At 46.9% G+C, this 25,368-nt stretch overlaps 1 protein-coding gene across 2 annotated transcripts in view; it reads right to left on the bottom strand.

The window, feature by feature from the left end:
• Positions 1-4,889: 4,889 nt before the first annotated feature.
• RARRES2 (retinoic acid receptor responder 2) overlaps positions 4,890-25,368 on the bottom strand; it is a 58,262-nt gene continuing 37,783 nt past the window's right edge. For both annotated transcript variants that reach the window (XM_086940965.1, XM_086940966.1), the window contains 3 exons: positions 10,590-10,688; positions 7,964-8,086; positions 4,890-5,122 (listed from right to left, as the gene is read on the bottom strand). In XM_086940965.1, coding sequence (XP_086797091.1) covers positions 7,982-8,086; positions 10,590-10,688 — 204 coding nt within the window. In that variant the 3' untranslated portion in view covers positions 4,890-5,122; positions 7,964-7,981. The remainder of the gene's footprint in view (positions 5,123-7,963; positions 8,087-10,589; positions 10,689-25,368) is intronic.

The raw sequence follows: 25,368 nt of genomic DNA, 5'->3' as shown, positions 1-25,368 counted from the left end.
TCTGCTATTTCTCATGCTACACCTCCTATTCATGTGGAGTGTGCACTCTAATGCTTAAAAGTATTCCATTTACACTCACGGACAGATTTATAGGCACTAATAGCAGATATGTCATAGGAGCTGGTGTACCTGCTGACCAACCAGTCTTGGTTAATGTATATGCTCCGACTGTAGATGCCAATTAATTTTATCAAGAACTTTCTGCATTGATAGGGCAGGTAGAGACTGATCAGCTTATCTTGGGAGGAGACCTAACCCCTTTGACGCTGATGACGAGCTAGCTCGTCATGAAGTACACCTCTCATACGCTCGTGACGAGCTGAGCTCGTCATGAACCGCGGGATTTTCGAATCTTCAGCGCACAGCGGGAAAATGCGCCGCACCGATGGTGTTAAACATGGTGCAAGACCCACGGGTAGACTCCACAAGTTCACAAGCGAGTGGCAAACCACGAGCTGTACATGTCCTGCGAGACATCATAGATACCTATGCACTACATGACGTCTGGTGCCTGCAGCACACCACCACTTCAGAATGCACCTGCTATTCTGTGCCCCACGGAGTATGGACGAGACTTTGTTATTGGTTTATCTCTGCAAACGCAGTCCAGTGAAGGGCTGATGTGGCAAACCTGCCGTGCACATTGTCAGATCACTCTCCGGCGCTGATGGTGTTGAGAGTACCATATGGGGACGACCTTGAACGCAGCTGGGGTCTCCCAGGCAATCCTCTTCTGTTCAGAGCTTCATAACTCCATCATTTAATACTTCATACTGGCTCAGTTACCACCCAGGCTACTCTATGGGAACCCTATAAGCCATACATCCATGGAGTATGCATCTCCAAACAAGCTACTGGTCATACATGCCCATCTTACCTGTATAAAGACTGAACTGTATGATATGGACCATGAAGGCTCCCAACAACAATGTAAGCCTCAGTTACACCGTTGCTCAGTCTTGATGAACGAGTTTTGTGATCTGGCTAGAATGGCATACTTGGGAAAGTATGCTACTGCCAGACGCTATAGAGCGGGGGAATGCCACGGCTGCACCTTGGCATGGCTTTTATCTCCCAACAAACTAAGCGGGTACATTCCTACATTGCAGACAGCTGCAGGGGCACCTGCGCTATTATGAGCAACTCAGCTCCTCCCACACACGGGGGATGCGGCTGCGATTGTATCCTACCTCGCTGAGATCACAATGGTATGGATCACAAAATGCCAGCAACAGTTCTTAAGGGAACCCATTTCCTGCTAGGAAATAATACAGGCAATAGACACTCTTGGCGGCTCCAAGGCCCCCGGTCCTGAAGGACTCACAGGTGCATTTTATAAGGCGTACAAATACTTACTTGCACCACATTTGCTAGATATGTATGCTGAAACACTTGAGGCAGTAGTTCTCCCACCCACCCTATGGGAAGCTGTGATTGCACTATTATGGAAGCCTAGCAAAGTTTCTCACTTCTGTATCTCACTACTTAACCTTGACAATCTTATATAAGGTCATTGCAACCAGATTATCCCTCCTAATGGAACAGGTTCTGTGGTGTATACAGACTGAATTGTTCCCCACAGATCTAAGTCCTTAAATTTAAGGACAATCTTCATGGTATTAAATCGGATCTCCCCTGATGTCCATGTGGCGGTAGCCTTTTTAGACACCGAAAAGGCATTTGATTCTTTAGAAGGGTCCATTTTAAAAGCAACTTTAGATAAACTGGGACTTCCTTGTGGATATACTGCCCTGATTATTCTTCTATATTCAAGTCCAGTGGCCAGTTTAAGAGTGAATGGTTCTCTTACTGACCCTTTCAAAGTGATCAGACAGACCCGACAAGGATGCCCCCTGTCACCGCTCCTTTAAATTGTCGCCATGTACCTCCTGCTTTGCCATCTACAAGAGAAACATATACACAGTGGACTGCACTTTACCCCTGGCCTACTACTGATGTCTATGTATGCGGATCATATACTATTTTTTGTCTGTCACCCCTCTGACAACCCTTCCCCTCTTATGTGTGAAATCATACGATTCTATGGCTTTTCTGGCCTTAACATAAACTGGGAAATCAGAACTTTTCCCCCTCACTAATATTATGAAACATGATTGAATTGACTATCAATTGACAGTGTATTGTCTGCCCCAAATACCTGGGAGCTACCCAACATGGGGAGAAAGAACAGATAACCCACCTGAATTATGGGCTAGCTATCAATAGGGTTTTTATTCAGATTGATCAATGGATTAACCCCCCCCCCCCAGGATACATGGCCATCATAAAAATGGTCATCCTCCCTTGCATCTTGTACCTATTCCTGAGCATACCAATTCTGTTGACTAAAAGTTTCTTTACCAGCCTCTTACAGTGACTTATATGGGCAGGGCATAGATCCCGGATTAGATGGGACACCCTGGTGCTCCCCTAGGAGTGAGGAGGTTTTGGTTTCCCTGATCTGCAGTTACACTATCTTGAAGCACAATGTCACTTTGCATACCACTGGTATCCTCCATATGCTCGTATTCCCTACACATGCGTATGAGAAATGAGGCTAAACGTCAATCCCGGTGGAGTTTGGTGATATCTGAAGATAGCTAACGCAGCGTATTGAGATTTTCGAAAACAGCATACTATAGGTCGTGGTTAACACTCTACGTTGGCAGTACTCTCCGGTGGTACTACTGTGAACACACTGACGGTTTACACAACTTACCAACCCAAGTGATTACTGAGTGGCCCCTGAAGAAGGTACCATCTGAGTACCGAAATGCATCTGGCATGCAACTAAGATGTGTTATGTTCTAACATCAACTAAAGACTGTTGAAAAAAGTTTAGGATAAAATGATTATGTGAATACGCTGTGATTATATGACATATTGATATTGATTTAAAACATGTGATTTAAAACATGAACTTTCTGATGTGTCTAAGAAATGAAAAGAATGTAAAGCAATTGAAAAATCAGGATTGAGTTTGAATATAGTTTAAGGTGTGCAATAACACCATGTGAACAGTGCGTGACTGGACTATCTATTTTGGCTAGTCTTAACTACAGTTCTTTTAAGGAGTGACAACCCTTATCAGTCACTGCACCAGTAGATTAAAAAGGTTTCAATTTAATTGAATTTGGAGTGCTCCCCGCGCACACCCCCAATCGTATTCCCTACACGACACGTGAGCAAGACCAAGCAGGGCACGGTCCACTATCTTCCATACTCCCTAAAGGCATTCCCATGGACCCCTCTGACAAACAATCACTTTCAACCACAAGCTGGGCATGGAGGAAGCTCCGACGTCATTTAGGGAGAGGCATCCTCCACTTGCCTGCCATATCCTTAGCAAACAGCCTCTGGCTCTTTCTGTCACAGGAAAAGCTAGTCCAATGTACCTTATAATGACACATTTTACACAATATTAGGTATCTTTTCCCGGATGGTCAGGTGCTTACTCACGCAGACGATACCTGTTTCGGGGATGCCACATATATAGACCTCTTTGTGATCAGATGCCTCCTGCATACCCTGCTTCCCCCTTACGCCAGATGACTTTCCTCCATTGATATTCATTATTAGCGACCCTGATGGGGAGGCTAGTTTCCAGATTATACCAAGCATAAGTAGCCATGAAACCCGAACTGGATAAGCGGACTAGGGATGCCTGGGTACACGGCCTGGAACAATCATTACCAGTAAAAATCTGGTTTGAGTGTTGCACTCAGACTAATCTCAGCTCCTTTAATCATATACCCAAGACTTTACATTACAAATGTCTACACCGGGCCTACATACACCACACCTCGGAACTTAGCATACATTGACTCTAAGCAACCGTCCCAGTGTTCTAATTGATACACCACGAGGCTGAGTTCGCCCACTTGACTTGGACATGCCAGCATATTGGAACATATTGGGAAAAAATCTTCTCCTTGATCACCACCATGAGACAAGTTACATTTATATCTGTTCTGCTACTGGCCCTACTAGGATATTTTAATGGCATCCCAAAAGGAATCTGCATATTCACTGCCAGTGCAATACTGTTCGCAGAAGAGGTCTGGCACTGCATTGGGGTAGTACGACAAGCCACACCGACTCTGCACGGTTAAAAAACATGATTTATGGTAATAAAACAAGCAAAGATTATGCCACACTACTGCCCCATAGCTCCAGACCCAAGGCTATATAGCAACCACTGTGGGACTACCTACTGACATTAGATAATGATGTATCTGGACTGACCTGCTAACTATCTGTTTTTTAGCCCAGTGCTCACCCAGACCCACTGGAGACCCGGCAGAGAACCCTGGACAACTCTGCACTACGGCCCACCAAGCTCTTCTAATGTCTTACAAATTTGGCTGCTTAGAATGTTGCCTTACATGCCAGATTCTTGATCTATTTATTACATACTAATGAATCCATGTAATCATATATATATACATGGGCATTACGTTGATGTGCATTGTTTGGAAATGAAATTGATTAATAGAGTTTTTTTTTAAAAAAGATGATATCATAATGGCACCCATTCTCCACCATTGTACAAAGGAAGGACTTTGTGTGGTTTCCTAACATTCCCAATTGCTACTCCACTGACCTTCCCTTCAGAACACCCAACACATCACCCCTTTTCCTAAACATAATCACAGGTTTTCCACTGTCACCAGTGGAATTTAGGGCTAGAAATTGTTCAAATCCCAATCCTATGAGTGAAGCTTTGGGAATACCACCCATAAACTCAATTTTTTAGGACTATAGGTTAGCACTGCCCTCAAACGAGTCCTGTGACTCTATGCCTCAAATGCTCATTGCATCGGTCAGTCCTCCAGTAATGTTCCCCTCACACATTCTTCCGTCTGAAGGAACAGGCTCTGACTCACAAACAGGGTGATTCTTCGGGTTTATTCAAGAGAAGAAAAATGAAGAAAGCTGTGCTGAGCACTGGGCAGGAAGCTTATTTCTTAAGTTATGCATTTAACACTAGGAGAGCTTTGGAAGCAGGAAGTAAGGGTTGGACAAGGACAACATGAGACGTTCCAAGACTTTGCTGATCTTAATGGGATTTCAGCGGCCATGCTTCATGGGGCTGGTTCCCACTTTGCCAAGCTGGAATGGCCTAAAGGAAAGAAAATGCAGAAATAGTTGTTATAGTATTGACCATTTATAAAGTGTAATGGGTATATATTCCAGTACCTAGTTTACTAGCAACAGTAGGTTAAAAGGTTCAATCAGTCAGGCTTAGGTTATAATGTGTACTCTGTGGGGTTGTCACCGATCCCTGGAGCTGATGCATTAATCCACTGTGCTATCTTTTTCAGGTTGAGACCTGTGGCCTGAATGTGACACAGTGATCTGTGCAAAAGGCTGAATTGCACCCAAACTATCTCACTGGCTCAATCGACCAACAGGAACAACGAGGCAAATTCATGTTTAAATTTTACTCACACAGCGGGGATGGTACCAGATCAAAGCATAGTTTATTAAATGTAATGCGTCATGCCATTGTGTAAATTCAGAACTCACAAAGCGAATATTCATGCACTCTTTCTCACACAATAGTTTTATTTACTTTTCATTCAGTTTTTATTTCCTTTCTGATCAGACCAAAATCTTTGACAATATCAAAATGCCATTCTGCAACTCCCTCCTCTTACCTCGATCCTGTCCTGCCATCTCTGTCATCAAATCTAGTAAGTGTCCTTCTTTCTCTGAAATCTTGTTACTTCTTCCTCCTACTCTCCGTTTTGTTCGTGATATATTCTCCCCCATTGTCTAACATTCAATCTCTCAACTTCCTCCCTCTCCTACAACTCTCCTCTTCTTAAAATCTCAAAAGTCTCCTCCTATAATCTCTCTTCCTCCGCCTCCTTATTCAATGATCTCCTCACTCTCTTTTCTCTTTCAGCGTCCTTTTCCTCCTGTAACTTCTCTTTCGCCTCTATTACAGCAATGTTTTGTCCATTATGCTTTTGAACTTTATATGATCTTCTACTCACTACTGCAGCAATTCTCTTTTCGCCCAGATCTTTATTTTCACTTATTCTTTCTTCCATGCACTTCCCTTTCTCATCCTTAATCTCCTCTTTCTCTTTCAATGATCGATTCACCCTCCCTTGTAGTCCCCTCCACCTTCTCATATATTCTCTTCTCCCCTTTCAGTTGTACTTTTACCCCTTCCTCGTTATTTAGTAGGTTCTCTGGCATTCACACTGATCTTGTGTTCCTTCCTGTTATAGTCCTCTTGTCTTTTCTGACAATATCTTCTTTTTCTCTTCCTATTTTCCCCTTATTTCCCCCAGTACAATGTCCCCTCATTTCCTAAACCGTCTAATTTTTCGCCTTCATTTTTCACTTCACGTTTTCATTTTGAAATCTGTCTGTTCTTCAGCTCTGTTACCCTCCCATAGCTGCTCGAATTCCTTCCCATATAGCTCCTTCTTTTTTTGTTACCTGTCCCCTCATAATGGAATGTCGCAAATACCCATTTTCATGCGTTTCCCTTTAAATATTTTTTTCATGTGAATTCTTATCTCCCTTCACACATCCTATAACAAATACCCTACTGGGATCAACCTTCTTTTAATCAGAAATTTCAGGTCCCAGGAGACACTCAAGATGGAGCCGGTTTGCGCTGTCCTGTGGGGTCTAAGCATCTATGACCTCTCCCTTTCATCAAACCAGTATTGTCCGGTTTTAACTTTTATTTGACATCATTCGTAAAGTCCATAACTTTGCTGGACATGGGGGTTGTATGACATTACAACGCATGCCACTACCCCACTTGCCGTTACAACGCAAATCTTTACCCCGACTTGCTGTCGGGGGTGCGCTGGAAGTTGGAATAGTATAATTTACAGTTCCAACTCCAGTGTGTGCAACAGTAGGAAAGGTGTTGTAGTTAAATCCAACACCTTCTACCCCTGCAACAAGCCATTTGCGATGTAACGAAATGCGGGGTAATGACACATTTTGTAACGCATGCGTTGTAACGGTTGTTTCCCTTTGAATTCTCTTCTACATTCAGTAATGCCTACAAACTCTTATATTCTCTATTTCGTTCTTTGAGTTATCTTTGAAGTGCTATAATTTGTCTTTCTACCCATATCACTAATATGTTCCATCCTTCATATTCCTTTATCTCTTATTTATGAGGCCTTGCGTCAATTTTGCGCCACCGGTGCGTCACTTTTTGTGACGCACCAGTGGCGTAAAAAATGCGCCTTGTTGCGCCATATTTAAAAAGTGACGCATCTAGGTAGATGCGTCACTTTGTAAACCCCTGCGCCACATTATACCTGCGTCAGGTATAATGTATGCATAGGGGGCGTTCCCCCGCAAAAAGCCTCGTAACAGTGACAGTGAAATCTATGAGATTTCACTGCGTCACTTTTAGGATGATGTTGCATCAAAATCTTGCGCCTGCCTCACAGCAGGCGTAAAACTGACGCAAGCCCTTTCACATGGGGCTTTCCCCATGTGAAAGGACGCATTGCTGGAGTTGCGTCACTTTTGTGACACACTCCAACAATGCGTCACTTTTGCGCTTACAGATACGTCAGAAATACTGACGTATCTGTAAGTCCTTACGACATGATGCGTCATACACTAAATATGATGCATCATTGGTGTCGCAAGGAGTGCGCAGTGAAAAGTGACGCATCGCTGTTTTCATGCAACGATGCGTCACTTTTCATAAATGAGGCCCTTGGACTTTCAAGTTAACCCTTCAAAATGATCTCTTGAGCTGTGGGGTCCAACCCGTCCCAATTTCCGTCTGCATTTTCAGCAAAGGTTTCTTCATGGTACCTTTAACTGCCCATTGCCTAGTCGAGATCTATATGAACACTATGTTTTCTCAGCACCTTTCTTTCTGGTTTGACCTCCCTGTTGCCCCACCCCACAATGCCGCCCTTTTCCTCTGAGATCTGGCTACCGCTTCAAATGCTGTTAGCAGTACCTGTGTCCCAGAAGAGGCTCAAGCGTAGGACTTTGAGAAGCTGAAGACTCCTGGAAAACCCAGTCCACTCTCGTATTTCTGCTCTATCTGTTTGCAGGCCTTTTCTCTCAAACCTTCTCTCTCCTGTTCAATAAAAAAACAATAAAAACACATAGTCCATTATTGACAAATCGTAGGAAACTTAAAGCCTGATTTATGGTTTGGCGGACTGAGTACGGTCCGTCAAGGTAGGGGAGGACATTTCGAGACCCGTGGTCATCTCGGTTCATCGAAAGGAACGGCTGTCAAGGCAGTTCCTTACAAGTGTACAAACAGTTTGATAGATGGCCGTCATCTGTCCTGACTGCCGTTCATCAAACTTTTCAAAAGTTTTTGTTTTTCAGAAACAAACTCCCAAAGCATGAGTTTATTTGCGAGTAACAAAAAAACTTATCCCCACTCAGTTTTCCCCGAAGGGTGCGAAAGTCATTAACTTTTTTTATGTCCCACACCATCAGGTTTTCCTATGGTGACAGATGGGGGGAAAAGCACATTACACCGTCCCCCTTATAGAGTATATGTTGTGTAATGTTCCTTCTCTGATGGCACTTTGTCGGGACTTCGGAGGAAGTATTTCCATTGAGACCTGCCTGGCTCGAACTGAGGTGAGCAGACTGAGGGCTAGGTAGACAGGGTACTCCATCAACTTTTAGACCGAATACCGTGTCAACCATACTGTAAATCAAGCACATTGTATTTATATCATAAATTGAATCATACTGGCATTGGTAGAATTTAAGCCATGAAGTACAGTTAGGCACCAGAAAATTTCATTCCTATCATTAATAAAGGTCTGATTTCCTAAACTAACAAAATAGAAAGGGATCCTCATCCAATTAGATTTAGATGTTGTACACATTATTGTATCCCGGTGAACAGCAATAAGGAGGCGCACTAGGACCAGAGGTTGGAGAGCCAGCTAGAGTCCAGGAGTCAGCTACAAAACATAAAGGCGCTCATTATGATGGCGGAGAGACAGCCACCACCAGCCGTGCGGTGGTGGGCCCTCCGCCATCTGCAGCAATTTACCTCTGCCAGATTATGGTGGCGGAGCGAATCCACAGGCAAGCATGGCAGACGCAAAGACCATCCACCACGATTCTACAAGGCGGTCCTTTTCCGCCAGCCTTGCAGAACTAAACTATGGGCCAACATTGCGGCAGTGCCTAGGATATCCTGTCTTTTCGCTGCGGTCATCCCACCACGAAAAGACAGGCGGAAACAGATTTAGGGGCCGTAGCGGCCCCCCTTGTTTTGGGGGGAGATAGCTGTGCACTGAGGGGGGTACCCATGGTACCCCCTGTATTTCCCTGCACTGTGTGGCAGCACAGCATGGTGCCTGCAACGTTGTGCAGGGAAATGCACAGCATGGCATTTTGGCATTGCATATGGTGCTGCAGCCAGCAGCACCGTCCGCAACGATAGATGCCCTGAATGTGCCCGCCAGTATGGTGGGCGCATCCTAATTGCAGTGGTGGGACCGCCACATGTCTGGCCGTCCCAAACACCACTACAATGGCGGGCAAACTCAGGTCTGCCCGCCATCGTAATGAGCCCCTTAATCTCTATAGATTCAGTGTGTTATTGAAACTTGAACTGCAACTGTTGGCAAAATGTCAGACTGGAAAAGATTTGGAAATGAATATATTTTGCAGGAAATGACAAGGAATGTTTCATAGAGCAGCTTTGGGATATTTTATGCAGCAAGGTACTTCTTTCGATATATAATATCCCAATAAACTTCCTAAAATCAACCCATGTGCAAAAAAGTACTTAGGGTATGATTTCTACTTTGCGGGTATTTAATCTGTCCGTCAGGCTGGTGGAGGACACTCCACCCTGTTAGACAGAGGACATATTTAGAAATACCTTCAATGGGGATCTCTGTACCTTCAGCAGAATCGCTGTCGCAAATATTCCTCTGTAGGTACAAATGCTTGGTGGATGGGTGTCACTTTGATTCTGTTTATGCTTGTTCTGGATAATGAGATTGTTTAAATCATCTGCACTGGTCCCCAGTCCTGGGGCAAAATGTCATTCTATGGGACTTCTGCTTGGACCAGCAACAGGTGGAATGCTTGATCTACCCTTGGGTCTTTATTACGAGTGCTTTGTAATTTTGCGAACCCCTGTGCAAACATGTTTGCTTAGGGATCACAATTGCAAGATGTGCAGTTTACCACTCCCAGTAATTAACCAGTCGCCATACATTTCAGCTGGTCACCTGACAAAATGTATGGTAGGAAAACGACCTGGTACATGCCAGGATTTACAGATTTTTGCTGTGGAAAGGATCAAAAGCTGCATTTTATGCACCTTTTTAGGATAAAACTAATAGTAAGTATGAATTATTGCATCCAATGAATAAGGGACACCCCGGTGTCGAATTTTCTTTTGGAGTGCGATAATTATACAGCAGAACTCCAGGAACTTTGAGTCCTCAATGGTGACTGAAGGATGCAAACATACAAATCCTTCTCCTGGAACAGGATGCTGCCATTAACTAGCCCTTTGGTGACCAACTGCTGGTGTGTGGCAGGGTGGTATCGATGATGGTAGGGCAACAGATCAGCTCGTGCACGCATACCTTCCGCAGCTGGTGCACCGGCAAACAGTCCACAAATGGGTTGGAGACCATTTCATCGTATGTCTCAAACTTGAAGCAGGCGATGCAGTTCATTTCCCTCTGAGAAAGGAAGACAAACACAGTGAGTGGACACTGAAACTAACAACAGGAACCACAGGGGAGAGAGGGTTAGCAGCATTTTCAATATGGGTTTGAGAGACTATGAAAGATGGGGGCAATGTGGTTGAATAAAAGAGAGCCAGAGAGATAACGCAAAAGTAGGAGCAGCTTGCAGAAAAAAGAGTCACTTATGGAGATGAAAAGAAAACAATTTGGAGCAGGTTTAGAAGGAGCAAAGGAGACAAAACTGGAGGACATATAGGAGAAAACAACATATATAATTGTATATGGGTAAGTCTCACCAAAGAAGGGCTGTCAGTGACATCTCGGATCCAAATTTGATTTGTCTATGAAGCTCAGTCTCCCCCCAGGTTCTTGTAGTATTTACACAATAAAACTGTGTGTGGTACAACCTTGTCTCATCCCCTTAAAACCCAATTGGGGGCAGCCAACTGGACGCAGGTGCCCCCTGGGCAGATTGGGAAGGTGGGGCAGTCCAGAGGACTGCCATATTGAGTTTAGTTTGGACTGCATCCGTGTAGCCCAATATAACCCAAGGGCTAATTAGGGTTGTGGTCTTGGGCTCCCTGCCACGATTTTAGGTTTGGTGACCTGGTGGCTGGTAGCAGGGAGTAGTTATTTTGAATTATGATAGTTGGTTAGCATTACACGAGCAAGAGTTCCAGTTTGTAAGAGTTCAGGCAGACATTAGTGAGGCTTACCATTCAGACGCCAGGGTTCTGGAAGCAATGCTCCTCTTGAAAGAGCCTGGCCACATGGACCTCGTGGTGGCGGAGGCCACGGGGTCTGTGTGCCCAATGCGGCAGGCAGCGGCGGGGGTGGCCGCAGCGATAGCAGCGTGCTCCCCACCAATTAAATGGAGGGCTGTGGCTGCGAGTGTAGAGGCAGGGGTGTGGCCGAGCCCTTGTCCTCCGTGGGTGAGGCCACAGGTACCTTCGCGGCAGCAAGTGAGGAGAGCGCAGCCCCAGTACACGTTGTTTGCATCTAAGGGCCCCGCGAGAGAGGCGGCGCTCATGCAGAGTGGCATCAGCTATAACGCTGACCCCCTCAGAAACAAGGAGTGTGCGGTGCCAGGCCCAACGGGCTGCCTCATGTGAGGAGCTCACTAGGGCAGCATTAAATGAACGATTGGAGGAATACGAGGTGGTAGGGGGAGTGGAGGAGAATATGAATGGGACAGTGGTGTTTGGACTACCTCAGGAGGCAGACGGCACCATGGATGGGGATGCAAGAGAAGGGGAGGGTTGGGGGCTGGAATAGGAGGGTGAAGAGGATGTGGGTCCCGAGGTGTATAGGATGCAGGAGGGAGGTGTCTACGGAGAGGTAGAAGGACAAGAGTGGGAGGAGGGGGAGGTGGATGAGGTGACTGAAGAACGTGATCAGGGTTGGGACCCCAGGGCTTGGAAGGGCCTTGATATCTTTATGTCATGGGGGGAGGAGGTTAGACGTGGCAGGGATGCCCTAGCTGGACGCCTATTTAGCAAAACAGGGATCCCTGCAGTGGTACAAGGGTTCTCTGTAACTGAGGGGACAGTAGGATGGTTTCCTGGGTCAAGGTCAGCACAAATATCTAAGTGAGCCAGCAGCATTGGTTCAGGGGTCTGCGGTCATCACAGCAATGTTGGAATGGAGCAGGGAGGAGGAAGGAGATCAGCTGATGGAGGTAGTTAAGCAAGGTTCAGGTAGGCGACGAGATGGTGGGAGGGGTAGGAAGGGGATGGTGGAGAGATCGGGTATGAGGCAGGGAACCAGTACACCAGTCAAGCCATTTTTATTGCAAGGTGATGAACGGTGCACGGAGACTGACTCAGCAGAACTAGGAGCGGGTCACTGTGTCGAAGAGAGGGCTGGGCCCAGAATGGCATGACCGATATCAGTGGGGGAGCCTGTTTTGGGCAGCACAAATAGGCCCAGAATGTTCTTGCTGTACCCAGTATCTGGCTGGAACTGCACGACTTCCAGAGAGAGATTGATGGCCAGTCGGTGGGTAGCAGTGCTGGAGTGGCAAGGAAGAGTTCCGTCAGCCCCCTGGACACCGGACGCAGGGTTAAGAATGTACTGATTAAAGGGGTCACCACTGCTAAGTGTATGCACAGGACTAGGATGGCCGCAGGCAGAGGAGTTGCATAGCACTGAGGTGCTGCCTTGCAGGAGGCACGCTAAGGGAGGTAGATGAAGAGGACGGGGGAACTCCAATGCTGTGCCTAATGTGTTGCAGGGCTGTGCGGAGAGAACAGCAAGGGCCTCATGGCCTGCAGTGAGACCAGCAACAGCGCTGGAGGAATCGAGGCCCCTGGCGAGATGGACTGCATCTCTATTGGCACAGTCCTTGGAGCCAGGGTAGTCCTGGTGCATGACCGGAAAGCCTGAGATGGTTTCCATTGATGTGGACGCTGGGGAGCTGCAGGGGGGTCGCTCATAGAAGGGGGTATATGTATTGGACTTGAGGGTAGGCATCCACGAGGTGGAGGGCTCAGGGTAGGCAGAGAAGAAGGTTCAGGGGAGGAGGCTAATAATGGGGATAAGATGGAGGGCCCAGAGAACAATGACTTAAAATTTGAGAAGTTACCTTATATGGGGGTGACCTAACCTTTGGGGGTGCACATTATGCTGTCCACGAAGGAGCTCATATAGAAAGGGGAGTATGTAGAGATGCTCAAATTATTTCATTAAGAGGTGAGGTCCCAAGAAGGGTCCAAGAAGGAAGAGTATGAGCTGCCCAAAAGGCCAAACGTTCCCCTTACAATTGAAAATTGGACAGCAGCCTTCCTTATTTACGCATGCATATATTGCTAAAAGTACCCAGAGTGTTGCGTCGCTATGTTTAAATACATGGACGTCATCTGTAAGGCACAAATACTGGGGGTACAATATGCGTGGGCCCAATACAATGAAGAATTCAAGTCATGATTGGCATGGGACCCTGAGACAAAATGGGGGGAACTAGACAGTGACCTGTAGCAACACACGATGGGGCAGTGAAAGCTGGTAAAATGATATTCACTGCCACCGGATTGCTCATAGTCTACCTTCCCTTTCAAGGGCGCCCCATCTGGGAATGGGTGGGTATCGTGAGGAAGAGTCAATAGGGGGATGGAGGAAATTGCTGGGACTCCAATAAAGGGCTTTGCAATATTTCCGCCACAAGTGCTCAAATGCGGGGGCAGCACCCCCTGTTTACTGTTTTGGGACAGGGGTGGATACCACCAGACAGGAAACCACTGGCAGAAGCCCTTGCCCCAGCATCTGAGGTACGTAGGCAATGCCGAATGTAACAATTGGTGGTAGGGTCAATTGCGGAATCCACGCAAGCTACGTATGTCTTGACTTGGAATGAGTTTTTGTGCTCCGGGGCACAGCGGTGGGACAAAATGTGGTTGCGGGCGGAGGATGTCATACCGTATATCCTAGACCTGATTGAGAGAGGTCTTTCAAGAGTGACCATTGCCAAGAAATTGGCGGGGATTGCATTTATGGATGAATCAATGTGGGGCGATGCTGCATCAGCGGGTGAACTGGGGCGTAGGATGCGGGAAGGTTGGGAGCGGGAGCATGGCCCTTTGGGGCAGGCTAGGAAGCCAATAACGTGGCAGCTATTGTGCAGAGTACTAGCAGCGTTACCTGAAGTGTTCAGGGATGAAGAGAAAGAATTTATTTTTTCTATAATGATGGTTTGGATGTTTTTTGGGGCATTTCGGGTGTCAGAATTGCTGGGGAGGAAGGGATCTGGGGTGTGCTGGGAGGACGTGGTCAAGCTGGAGGGTGGGCTGGAGATATGGCTGAGTGGATCAAAAACAGATCAGCAGGGCCAGGGTAGATGGGTGATATTACAGGTAGTGGAGGCACAAGGCCCCTACCCCGTTTGGTGGGCATCACAAATGTCACGCCATTGCTGAGCGGCAATGAGGGTCGTCTTTGGGCACAGGGCAGGCGACTGTGTTACAGCATATCAGCTATTACCGCTTCTCGGGAAGTCTCTGTGGTGCTTAAGGGTGGCGGAGGCAGATTATGGTACCCACTCTTTTCGTATCGGCGTCAGAGGCAGGAAGCAGGGGTTGGCCGCAGGATGAAATCATGTGGCTGGGCCGTTGTTCTTCACAATGTTACAGGTGCTCTGTGTGGGATTGGAGGAGGATATGTGCACAGTGGAGGGTCCTATGTGAAATTTACTGCCTTTTTGTTTCTTTCAGGTTTGGTGTCCGGCCCAGCGCCGGAGGAAATGGCCACATGGGTGGTGGGACACTCGTTTGTTAAATGGACACAAGTGAAGGCACTGCAGAGTTATTTTGTCCATAATCTAGGATTTAATGAACGCCTTTATAAGATCACATTGAAGGGAAAAGGGGGCATGTGTTAGAGAAAACTGATTCTCTGTTTGAATAGTATGTTGGTGGGTGGTAGGTGCCCAGATGTATTGGTATTGCATTTAGGGGAGAACGATTTGTGTAAAGAGAAAGGGGTGGTGTTGATGCAGAGTATGAAGAGGGATTTAGCACTCATAAAAAAGTAGTGGTCAGGGTGTTTCGTCCTGTGGCAGAGTGTGTGCCCAGGAGGCTTGGAGAGGTGTGTTAAAGCCAGGGACAATAGATAGAGCATGGAGAAAGGGGAATAGCGAGATGGCTTGTTTTTGTAGGGGGATTGGTTTTGGCAGGATCTGTCATTCATATACGGATTGACACGGTTGAGTTTTTTGGGGTGATGGGGTCCATTTGTTCAGATTTGGTATGGATCTTTAACTGTTGGAGATTAGGGAAGTGTTGGCCAGACGTTAAATCTGCACTTGTAGATTTTGGGAGGAACAGGTACCAGACTAGTTGTGGGGGGGTGGGGGGAATACAAAGGTTTTGTGCAACCCCCTTTTTCTGGGTGGCGGGCGCATGTAAAGTTTGCCAGGAGTTGACAGAAGTTTGGTTGACGTTGACAGTTAGTGAACCATGTGGTAGGAAAGGGTAGGCAGGTAGGTCAAGGTTCAGTTTCGGACGTTAGACTATTTACAATTTTATACTTCAGGCATAGGATGTAGGGTTAATAGAAGTTGGAAATGTTGAAATGCAATACTTTGTAATGTTTGTAATGTGTTATTGGCAGGGTGGGGCATGTTGGGGGATTGTAGGGGTGGGGTCAGGTGGTAGTCTAACAGATGTATAGTAAGGTTTTAGTTTTGTAAGGCAGTTGCCAGGTTATTCTGTAGTGATGTGCATCTGTTTCAATAAAGCAACCTTTTTTACATATATTAAGTGGTCTGTGTTTTGGCTGCACCCCTCTCTCCCAATACCCAGCTGCCACATGTACAAGCAAACTAAGGGGTGAGAAAAGGTACATAAAGCATACAGCGGAAGCTGTGAAATGACTGGAATGGGTGCTGTGTTGTCAATGTCGTGATGTCATGGCCTTGACTAGGAGAAGGCATTCGACAGCTGTCAGAAATGCCTGTAAATGGCTTCCAAGGGCATCCAAGGGCTATTGGAGTTGATAGGAGTAAGGAGAAGTGGAAGCCAAGACAAAGGTAAGTAAGGCTTAGAAAAGAGGAAGATATATTGGTCGATATAACTCAGAGAAAAGAAAGGCATGACGGGAGAGGAAGAGAGTAGAAAAGAAGATGGAAAAGTGAAGAGTAACAAATTGCTTTGGGAAAGGAACACATTCTTGGAGTGGCTTTAGCCCAGAAGGATTATTTCCCAGTGTAGGGGCGCCACAGTTGTATGACAATGAGGCTAGACAATGCAACCACATTGGCAGACAGATGTTAATTGTATGTCAGGACATGTAGGCGACGATTAGGATTGGGCATTTCTTCTTAAATTCAAACAAGCAGCCACCTTAAAGGAATAAGAATCAACAAAGAACGTCATACCCCTGGAATCCTAAGAAAAATCATCAAGTTCAAACAACGATGTCCGTACAATCAGGAGACTCCTCATTAACTGGTATTGACCCTCGAAGGATTCCCTCGCTACTGCAGCCAGTGTCAGTTAAGTGGAGAAACATTCTCTTGTTTTTTCTCTTCAGCATATTGGTTTTGGTTTCATGAAATAAGCGAGTGTTATGCAAATGTGTAACAAAGTCTCTGCTTCGCTCTGGAATCCACGGGAACGCTTCATCGCACCCTACTTGTACTTGCTATCCATAATGATGGAGTAGAAGTGGCAGCCAATTTTCAGGAAGGAATGCGTGACATCAGTCTCTGGATGTCTCGCAACTGCCTGAAACTAAACTCTGATAAAACGGAGGTAATGACCTTTGGCAATTTAGTCCCAAGCTGGTCCCCAACCTGGTGGCCAACCTAAATGGGACCTCCCCCACTCCCTGTAACAAAGGTTAGGAATCTGGGAGTGATGTTCGATGATAGACTCTTGTTTATACATCATGCTAATACTCTGCTGTCTTCATCTTTTTTCACTCTCCAAATGATCAGAAAACTCCTTCCTTTTCTCCCACCGAGTGCAGGAAAAAATCTGATGTGCACTTTCATCTTATCTGAGATTGACTATTGTAATGGTCTTTTTTTAAATTCTCAGGAAAAAGTACTGAATAAATTGCAGCTAATTCAAAATTCAGCAGCAAGAAATCTATCTGGCACACCGAAATTTTAATCGATTTCTCCAATAATACGCCAGCTTCACTGGTTGCCAGTTAAGAATCGAAATAAATTCAAAGCTCTCTGTATAGCATACAGAGCGGTTAATAATTCAGGACCTAAGTTCCCAAGAAGGTCACTGGGGCGTTACTCCCACAGAAGACTACTGCTCTCCTCCTCAGCTTGCCTTTTAACTGTCCCTCGTACAAACAAATCATCATGGGGAGACAGATGCTTCTCAATTGCCACACCGAAACTATGGAACACCCTACACCCTCACATCAGGGCTAGCCCCTCTCTCCTCACCTTTAGGAAGTCAGTAAACAATATCTCTATCTGCTCTGTACTACTGTTTTTCAGCGCTGAGACACCTCCGGGTATTTGTGCGCTATACAAATTGCATAAATAAATAAATAAATCGCTCCTACGCAGCTGTGAGTTAATCTCCTTCGAAGCCAGAGTGCGCAGTTGTCTTCCAGCCTTCAGAGGGCGCGCCTCCACTGTCCTTGTGGGGACATTTGTCTTTGGGCTAAGGCGGAGTGGAGAGTGCATCAGTTTTGGCCATTGCTGAGCTCCTCCACCCACATTAGTCAGTTTCTTAGGTTTCACCCTGGCCAGCATGATGAGCCCAGGCTCTCAGTTCATCTTGCCCATACATGTAAAGGGCGTCTTTCTGCTCCTGTGGATTAGACCAATTAACCCCGCAGTGACTGTGCAGGGCACTTGGGCTGCCTCTCAAAAGGCCTGTGAGTAAGTGTTCGCTCTCTCTCCCCATTAATCAGTTTTCCCTCCTAGGGGAGATTGGGCCACATTATCAAGAAAGGGCGATACATTATCGCAGCTTTTATCGGCAGGAAACTGCAGCTAAATCAGCGATAATGGGCTTGATAATATGCCCTTGTGAATTCCCATAGAAGCCCAGGTTAACACCAGAACCTGGGCTTCTATGGGAATTCACAAGGGCATATCATCAAGCCCATTATCATTGCTTTAGCAGCAGTTTCCTGACGATAAATGCGGCGATAATGTATCGCCCTTTCTTGATAATATGGCCCTGTGATCTTTGAGCCCCATCCCAAATGGGAAATTCCCTCTTCCGTGGTGGGTTCCCCCCTTATACTTACCTCTACCCCTCAAAGCCTCCTGGGATACATAACTCATGGAGGGTTTTGATGACTACTATGAGGAAGAGGAGGACATGCAATATTTCCCAGTCACAGATTCTGTGGCGTGGTGGATGCCTCCATTGTCAGGGCGGTCTTGGAAGCAGTGGCCCCTCCGGAGAAGAGATTAATGGATCGGGCACAATGATGCCTGCAACCCCTCACACCAAGGGAGAAACTTTCTGGGCCCTCGCCCCCTAAAACTCCAGAGCAGGTCCCCTACCAGAAACCAGTGTAAACCCCCTACCCCGAGCAGGTGGACCTGGATGCCCTTGACAGGTTGAAGCAGGTGTTCTTGGGGACCTGGCCCTCTCCCCCACCGGGGGAGACTCCGCGGGCCTTTCCACCCCCAGGTGAACCCGGCTTGGCTACCTCTCCTCAGCCCTCTGACGAATCCTCGACGGGTCCGATGGCTACTCAGACCATGACCTGTCCTGGCGTCCTTCTCCCTCTCTGCCACTGGAGTCCGTCAAGGCAGCTGAGGCCACACGGGATGCCCAATGGACCTCTTGGAGCCCAAGGGAACTCCTACATCCCTGGTACTCAGAGTGGATCCCCTGTGAGAAGGAAGAAAAGTATGTGGCCAGTCGGCTACGTAAACTGCTGGACAAGGAGGTTTGTTCCCATGTAGGGCGGAGTGCCCCGGTCCTTCACTGGATCATAAGGTAGCGGTCACTCCAGAGATAAACGCTCAGATGGGGACTTTCTTGACCAAATATATCAAGGACCCAAAGAAGGGCATAGACCGGTTTTGGCGGGCCTGCCAAGACAAGTTTGTGGACATCATGGGCCCTTAGATGAAAATCTTTTGCATGGCGGAAGAAGCCATGGAGTCTGGGCCCTTATTCCACCCGGTGTCCTCTCAAATTGGGCGCAGAGAGCAAATATATTCCTAGGCAACGCCAACTGCGACAATTCTACCGAAAGGCGCAGGTCATTGCTCATTAATCTGGATCCCAATTTAGGAGAGCTAGCTAGTAAGAGGCAGGCCAGGAGGCTCAGGGCAGGCTTTTTGACGATCCATTCGTCAAGGAGCTTAGCAAATTTGGCACTACCTTCAACTCCTTGGACAAGGCCCAGTCGACAGTAAAGCGCATCTTCAATGCACAAGTTTTCAGTGGGGCCAGCCATGGTCGGGGGCGCTCGGCTGGCTGTTCCTCTCAGTCCGCCTGCGGCAGAGGCCAACAATCTCAGAGGGGACAGTGGCAAGACTCATCACGCTTTGGAGGGTTATACCCCACCAGGGGTCGGTCCCGGCACAGTGGACAACGCAACGGCTCCCAAGTGCTTTACTTATCCCATGCTGTTGCTTGGGAGGCAGTTAGACTCAATTTCTGGACAACTGGCGGGCTCTTGCAGCCAACGCTAGGGTGCTCCAAATTGTGCAGGGGTTTCACGTGGAGTTCTACGGCTCTCCCTTCCAGGTATCCGCGCTGCCTCTGCTTCGCTTTTCTGGCTAGGAGTTCGCCCTTATCCAGTGAGAGGTGCAAGAGCTCTTGCCAAAACAGGCTATTCGTTGCTCCTCCCCTCACCCAGGGGGATTTTTAAGCAACTGTTTGGGGGTCAGCGGCCAGTGATAAATCTCTGGGAATTCATTGATTGGCCAGTCTACCGCCACTTTAAGATGGAGGGTATACACCTGTTCCACGACCTCCTTCGTCCCAGCGACTGGAAAGTCCAGCTGGACCTCAACGGCATGCATCTTACTGTGCCTATTTTTCCATTGCACAGTCAGTTCCTCCAGTTCCAATTGTAAGGCCAGACCTTACAGTTTACCTCTCTTCCGTTTGGCATGTCGTCAGCACAGTGGTGCTTCACCAAGGTCTTTCACCCGGTAGTGGAGCAATGGAGAGCTTAGGGCATACAAAAGATTGTATACCTGGATGTGCTGTTCAGGAACCAATGTTCCTGGGCATTGTCTCATTAGTTGCAGTCCGCAGTGGAGCTCCTTCAGTCTCTGAGATTTGTAATTAATCAAGCGAAGTCCAGTCTTGTGCCTGCACGTTCGATCACTTTCCTCGGATTCGTGATCAATACTGTGGACGCCACACTGAGTCTCCCTTCCAGGAAAATGGCAAAGATCCGTCATGAGGTACGGCAGATCTTACGGAAACCTCAGACTGCCCTGCGCAGCATTGCTAGAGTGGTCGGCCTCTTGTCGGCCTCGATCCAGGCCAACATCCCAGGCCCCCTTCATTTTCAGGCCCTTCAGAGGCTCAAGGTGTCTCACCTGCAATGGGGTCTAACGTACACCCAGCAGGTACCTTTATCCAAGGAAGCAAAATACGAGCTTCATTGCTGGTTCTCACACAGTGAGAATGGACGGACCATATTTAGCTCCCAACCAGATCTTGTGAATGAATCTGATGCCAGTGGTTCAAGATGGGGAGCCCATTGTGGAGAGTTCACCACAGGTGTTAGCTGGTCCATCACAGAGCGGTCTCTTCACATCAACTGTCTTGAGTTAATGGCGGGCTCCTTCGCGGTTTGGTGTTGGACAAGGGACAGCAATCAGCCCTGTGTCCTACTGAAGATGGACAACGTGGCGGCGGTTTGTTACATAAATCATCTGGGAGGAACTTGTTACAAGGCTGTGGCGGACCTCGCCAAGAACTTCTTGGAGTATTGCCTGGAACATCAGGTCTCGATGATGGTGGAACACCCCCCGGAATCATCCAAACAGGTAGCAGATTGGCACTCACGCCACCTGCGGGACTCAAGTCTTTGGAGATTGTTTCCCCCGATGTTCCAGTATCTGCAAGCACTTTGGGGTTCTTTCACAACCGACTTGTTCACATCTCATCTCGATCACTAGCTTTCCCGGTACTTCAGCTGGAGACTGGTACTGGAAGCAGTAGCCACAAATGCCTTCCTCCAGGATTTGGCGGTGGAACAGGGTTATGCCCCCCCCCCCACCTTTGCCATGATGATGAGGCTGACAACGCAAGTGCGATGGGAGGAAGCAGACTTGGGGGTCAATTACAATGTCGTCCGGAAAGGCTCCAAACAGCATTCGATTCACCTAAATCCAATTTGGAACCTGCCTTTCGAACTGACTCAGACACGTTTCCCAACGAGCTAATATGATGGCTGGAAAGCATTCGAACTGTCCGACTCGGTTCCGAAAGGCATTGGGAGTAGCTGAGTCAGTCGGAGCCAAATCGTAGTAGTCTACGGAGCTTGTTTTCAGCTGAGTGATTAGGATGTCAGATTCGGACAGCCTTTCCGAATCGGTGGTTCTGAAATGAATTGGCTGTTGGAATCTGACTTTTGGGACCCATAGCAGGCCCCCTATTTACCCAGGGCCCGCCCTCTGAATCGGGTCCATGAAGGTGTACAAGGGACCCGCCTACCCATGCATGCACAGTGTGGCAGGCACCACGGGGTGCCTGCCACAGCGTGCAAGGTTTTCCCCAACCACCCCTTTTGTCAATGGGAGTAAGTGTTCTCGTTCGGAACACAGGCTCCCATTGAAGTCAAAGGGAGTCCGACCGAATCATATCCGGAAGCATCCAGATGCATCATAATCGCTCATTCGGACTCCCTGGGTTCGAGTTGTTCAGAAAGCATTCCGGAATCGAATAGGTCAGAATGCTTTCCGGACCAAATCGTAATTGTCCCCTTGGGGGTGATCGCCCCAGTATGGAAATCGCAAGGATGTTTTCCAGTTCTGATGGAACTTTCCTGGGCTTCTCCAATCCATCTACACCCATTGCCTCATCTCCTGAGCGATCTGGTTGGCAATCCTCACCCCCTAATGATAAGCGACTCTCTCCCGCTCATGGCGTGGAGGATTACTGGTCTTGATGGCAAGTCCTGGCATATCGAGAAGAGCTGCCGACTTCCTCTCATAAGCTTGGATAATGGTACATTTAAGCAGTACCAATCGGCTTGATCTCGCGGAATGGGTTGGTGTCTGCGACTGAGTCTGGATCCTGTGGGGGCAGACGTTGCCCACATCCTGAAATTTTTAGCCTCCCTGGTGTCCAAGGGAATTACATACCATATGGTCAATACCTTTCGGTCTGCGATCTTACCTGGCCATGCAACTGCATGAGAAATCTACCAGCTGGAGAACATCCGCTGGTCAGGAAGTTGTTACGTGGTATCCGGCTGTCTCTTCCACTGGAGCCGAGGTACTCAGTCCTGTGGAATGTCAACAAAGTCTTGAATCTGTTGTCAGAATAGCCAAGCAATAAATTCCTCTCTCGTAAGCAACTGTCTTCCAAACTGGCCATGTTAGTGTGTCTGATTTCCTGCAGACGGAGTTCGGGTGTTAGGGCCCTGGATATTTTGGGGTGCTCTTTCACTCTGGATGAAATCACCTTCCATGTGACTCAGCGCACCTAATGCCAGTCTCAAGTGATTTCTTACCCGGCCTTTCCGGAGATACTCAAACTATGTGTAGTGAGGTGTATCAAGACCTATGAAGCCATGACAGCTGAGTTGCGACCTCATGGGAGAGGAAATTGATTACTGCTTTGAGGAGGTCCTTTAAGGCATTCTCATCCCCAACCATAGTGCAATGGGTCCAATGGGTGATGATAGAAAAGGGCATCAATATGTACATTTTTGGAGCGCACACAACGAGGGACGTAATGGCATCAAAATCCTTTGTGTTAGGAGCTCGCTTGGAGGATATCTTGAATGCAGTAGACTGATCGTCAGTATCAACCTTTAAAAGGTTTTATTTTAAACCAGTCTCCTCCATTGTGGCTCTAGTGGTGGATAAGCTTTGAACTAGCCTAATCCTCACCTCTGTGTCCTGACATAGAATAAAAAATGTCCTACCTTTGGTAAGGGAAAGTTTCAATTCTATTAAGGATACAGATGTGAGGATTAGCCCTCCCATAGATGAGTCATGATCCAGCCGGGTTATTGGATCTACGTCTAAGTGTAAGTAAAGATTTTTCCCGGTTTCTGATCTGTGATGAAGTTGAAGTGCTATGTTGGCTTGCGGTTGACAGACGGCAAGTTTCCAGTGCTTCATTGCTCCTTTTCTGTTCATAGGTGTAGAGACCTCAAAACAGGAATGATAATCTTCCACTGTCGGCTTGGTCGCATGAAGAAAGAGGCAATCCGACGAGGGTCAATACCAGTTAATGAGGAGGGAGTCTCCAGATTGGAAAGACATTGTTTTTTTACCTTGATGGTTTTTTCTTAGGCTTCATGGGATATGAAGTCCTTTGTTGACTGTTATTTATTTACAATGGCTGCTGTTTGAATTAAAGAAGAAAGAAATACCTAATCCTAATTCTCGCCTCCGTGTCCTAAATAGAATTAAAACTTTCCATTACGAAAGGTAGTAAAACGTAATTCTCTATTGCAGGTGTGGCAGCTATGGAGTGAGAAGCAAAAGGGGAGCAAGAGAGAATGATGCGAGAGAAGGAAGAGGAATTCCCAGAGAAGCCGAACACAGACTTGGGAGCAGAGAAGCAAAAGAGCCCATCCCCAGTGAAGTTCAGAAGTGGAAAACATTTGCAAGTTTTTTCGAAGAGAGAGGCTGGAAGAAAAACCCATAATGGATCTTGATTATTTTTTTTGTGGTATACCTCTGTTTGTCTTCTTACTCATGGATTAGTACCGGTCTAGATTTTTTCAGCTATTTGATACTTGGGGGCTTTTGTCATGTTGGAGTGCAGGGAGAATAGAGGTTGTAATGTTTCCACTTTGGAGTTCCCAATGGTTATTGTGGTTGTGTTTTTAGACATAGCCATGTTTTAACATCACAAATTTAGTTTTGATTTGGCAAGGACACAATTTGTCCAGAAGACTAACAAATGGGGGTGAAAAGGTTAGAGTGGGTCCACAGTTATGACACATTGCAAGCTGACGACCCTGCAGGCTGCCATAGACCTTGGTCAGGTTCAGTAATGGAAAAATTACATTTTTCATTGCTAGAGGACCATGGCATCTAGATTGCTTCCTCCCATAGCGTTTACCATCAGGTACCAAATCAAGCAACTCTCTGAGATCTCCAGGCTACCCAGATGGTCTCTACTAATAGGGGCTTCTGCAAAGCACTACTGGTGCTTAGTTGTTGATCATCTGGGGAGCATGGGCCCCTAGGCTATCAGAGGAGGTTCGCTCAAGAAGAAAAGGACCCAGGGAATCAAGGATCAGGTTAGCTAGGAGTCAGATTTGTGCAACACACTTCAGTGGAATGAACACGTAGGGAAAGCAAAAAAATGTAAATGGCAAGTGAGACAAAGAAAAGCTAGTGGTGAGGGCAGAGATTGAGTCGGGACACTCCTTCAGTAGCCGTGCGCTTTATAAATCCCGCCACTGTCACTAGAGTGAGTGTTTTGCGGGCACAATGAATCCAGAATTTGTCATCAAATACAGCATGGAGGGTGAGTGCAAAATAACAAACAACAAAGAAATAGCTATAAAAAGAAAAGGATAGCAAAAGCAAAAAAACAAATGACTGCAGCTGAGGACACAAATGGGGACAAATCTGGTGCCGTATTTCAATTTTCTTTTTAAGCATCAGTTGAGCCTGCAATGTTTTGGCTCCGATAACAGGTCGTCGGGATACCGAGGAGCATCCAAGAATGTATTGCAATAGAAGGTGCTGAAGCTGCATTATAATCTGCAATGTGGATTGTAATATGGGCAGCTCAGAACACCTTCCTTTAAGATCCCTAGACCAGCAGCAGAAACCTTGCTGTGTGAAAACTTCATGAAGATTGGACAATGGTATTCCAAGAACTATGTATCCTTAGCATCCAGCCAATCATATTAAAGGATGGTGACTGGGCAGCCCAGGTTTTGCTTTATCAGCTGCTTCCACAAATGATGATCTGGAGAGGTGCTGTGTAAAAAATCATCCTCAGATACAGGCTTGGAGTTGCTGGGTAAAGGACAGCAACTGGGGCAAGTTTCCATTGGCAGGGCCTTAACAGTAAAATAACGTATA

The sequence above is a fragment of the Lissotriton vulgaris genome, chromosome 10 (assembly GCF_964263255.1).
Source record: "Lissotriton vulgaris chromosome 10, aLisVul1.2, whole genome shotgun sequence".
Taxonomy (NCBI): Eukaryota; Metazoa; Chordata; class Amphibia; order Caudata; family Salamandridae; genus Lissotriton; species Lissotriton vulgaris.
This window is presented reverse-complemented; position numbering and strand designations above follow the sequence as displayed.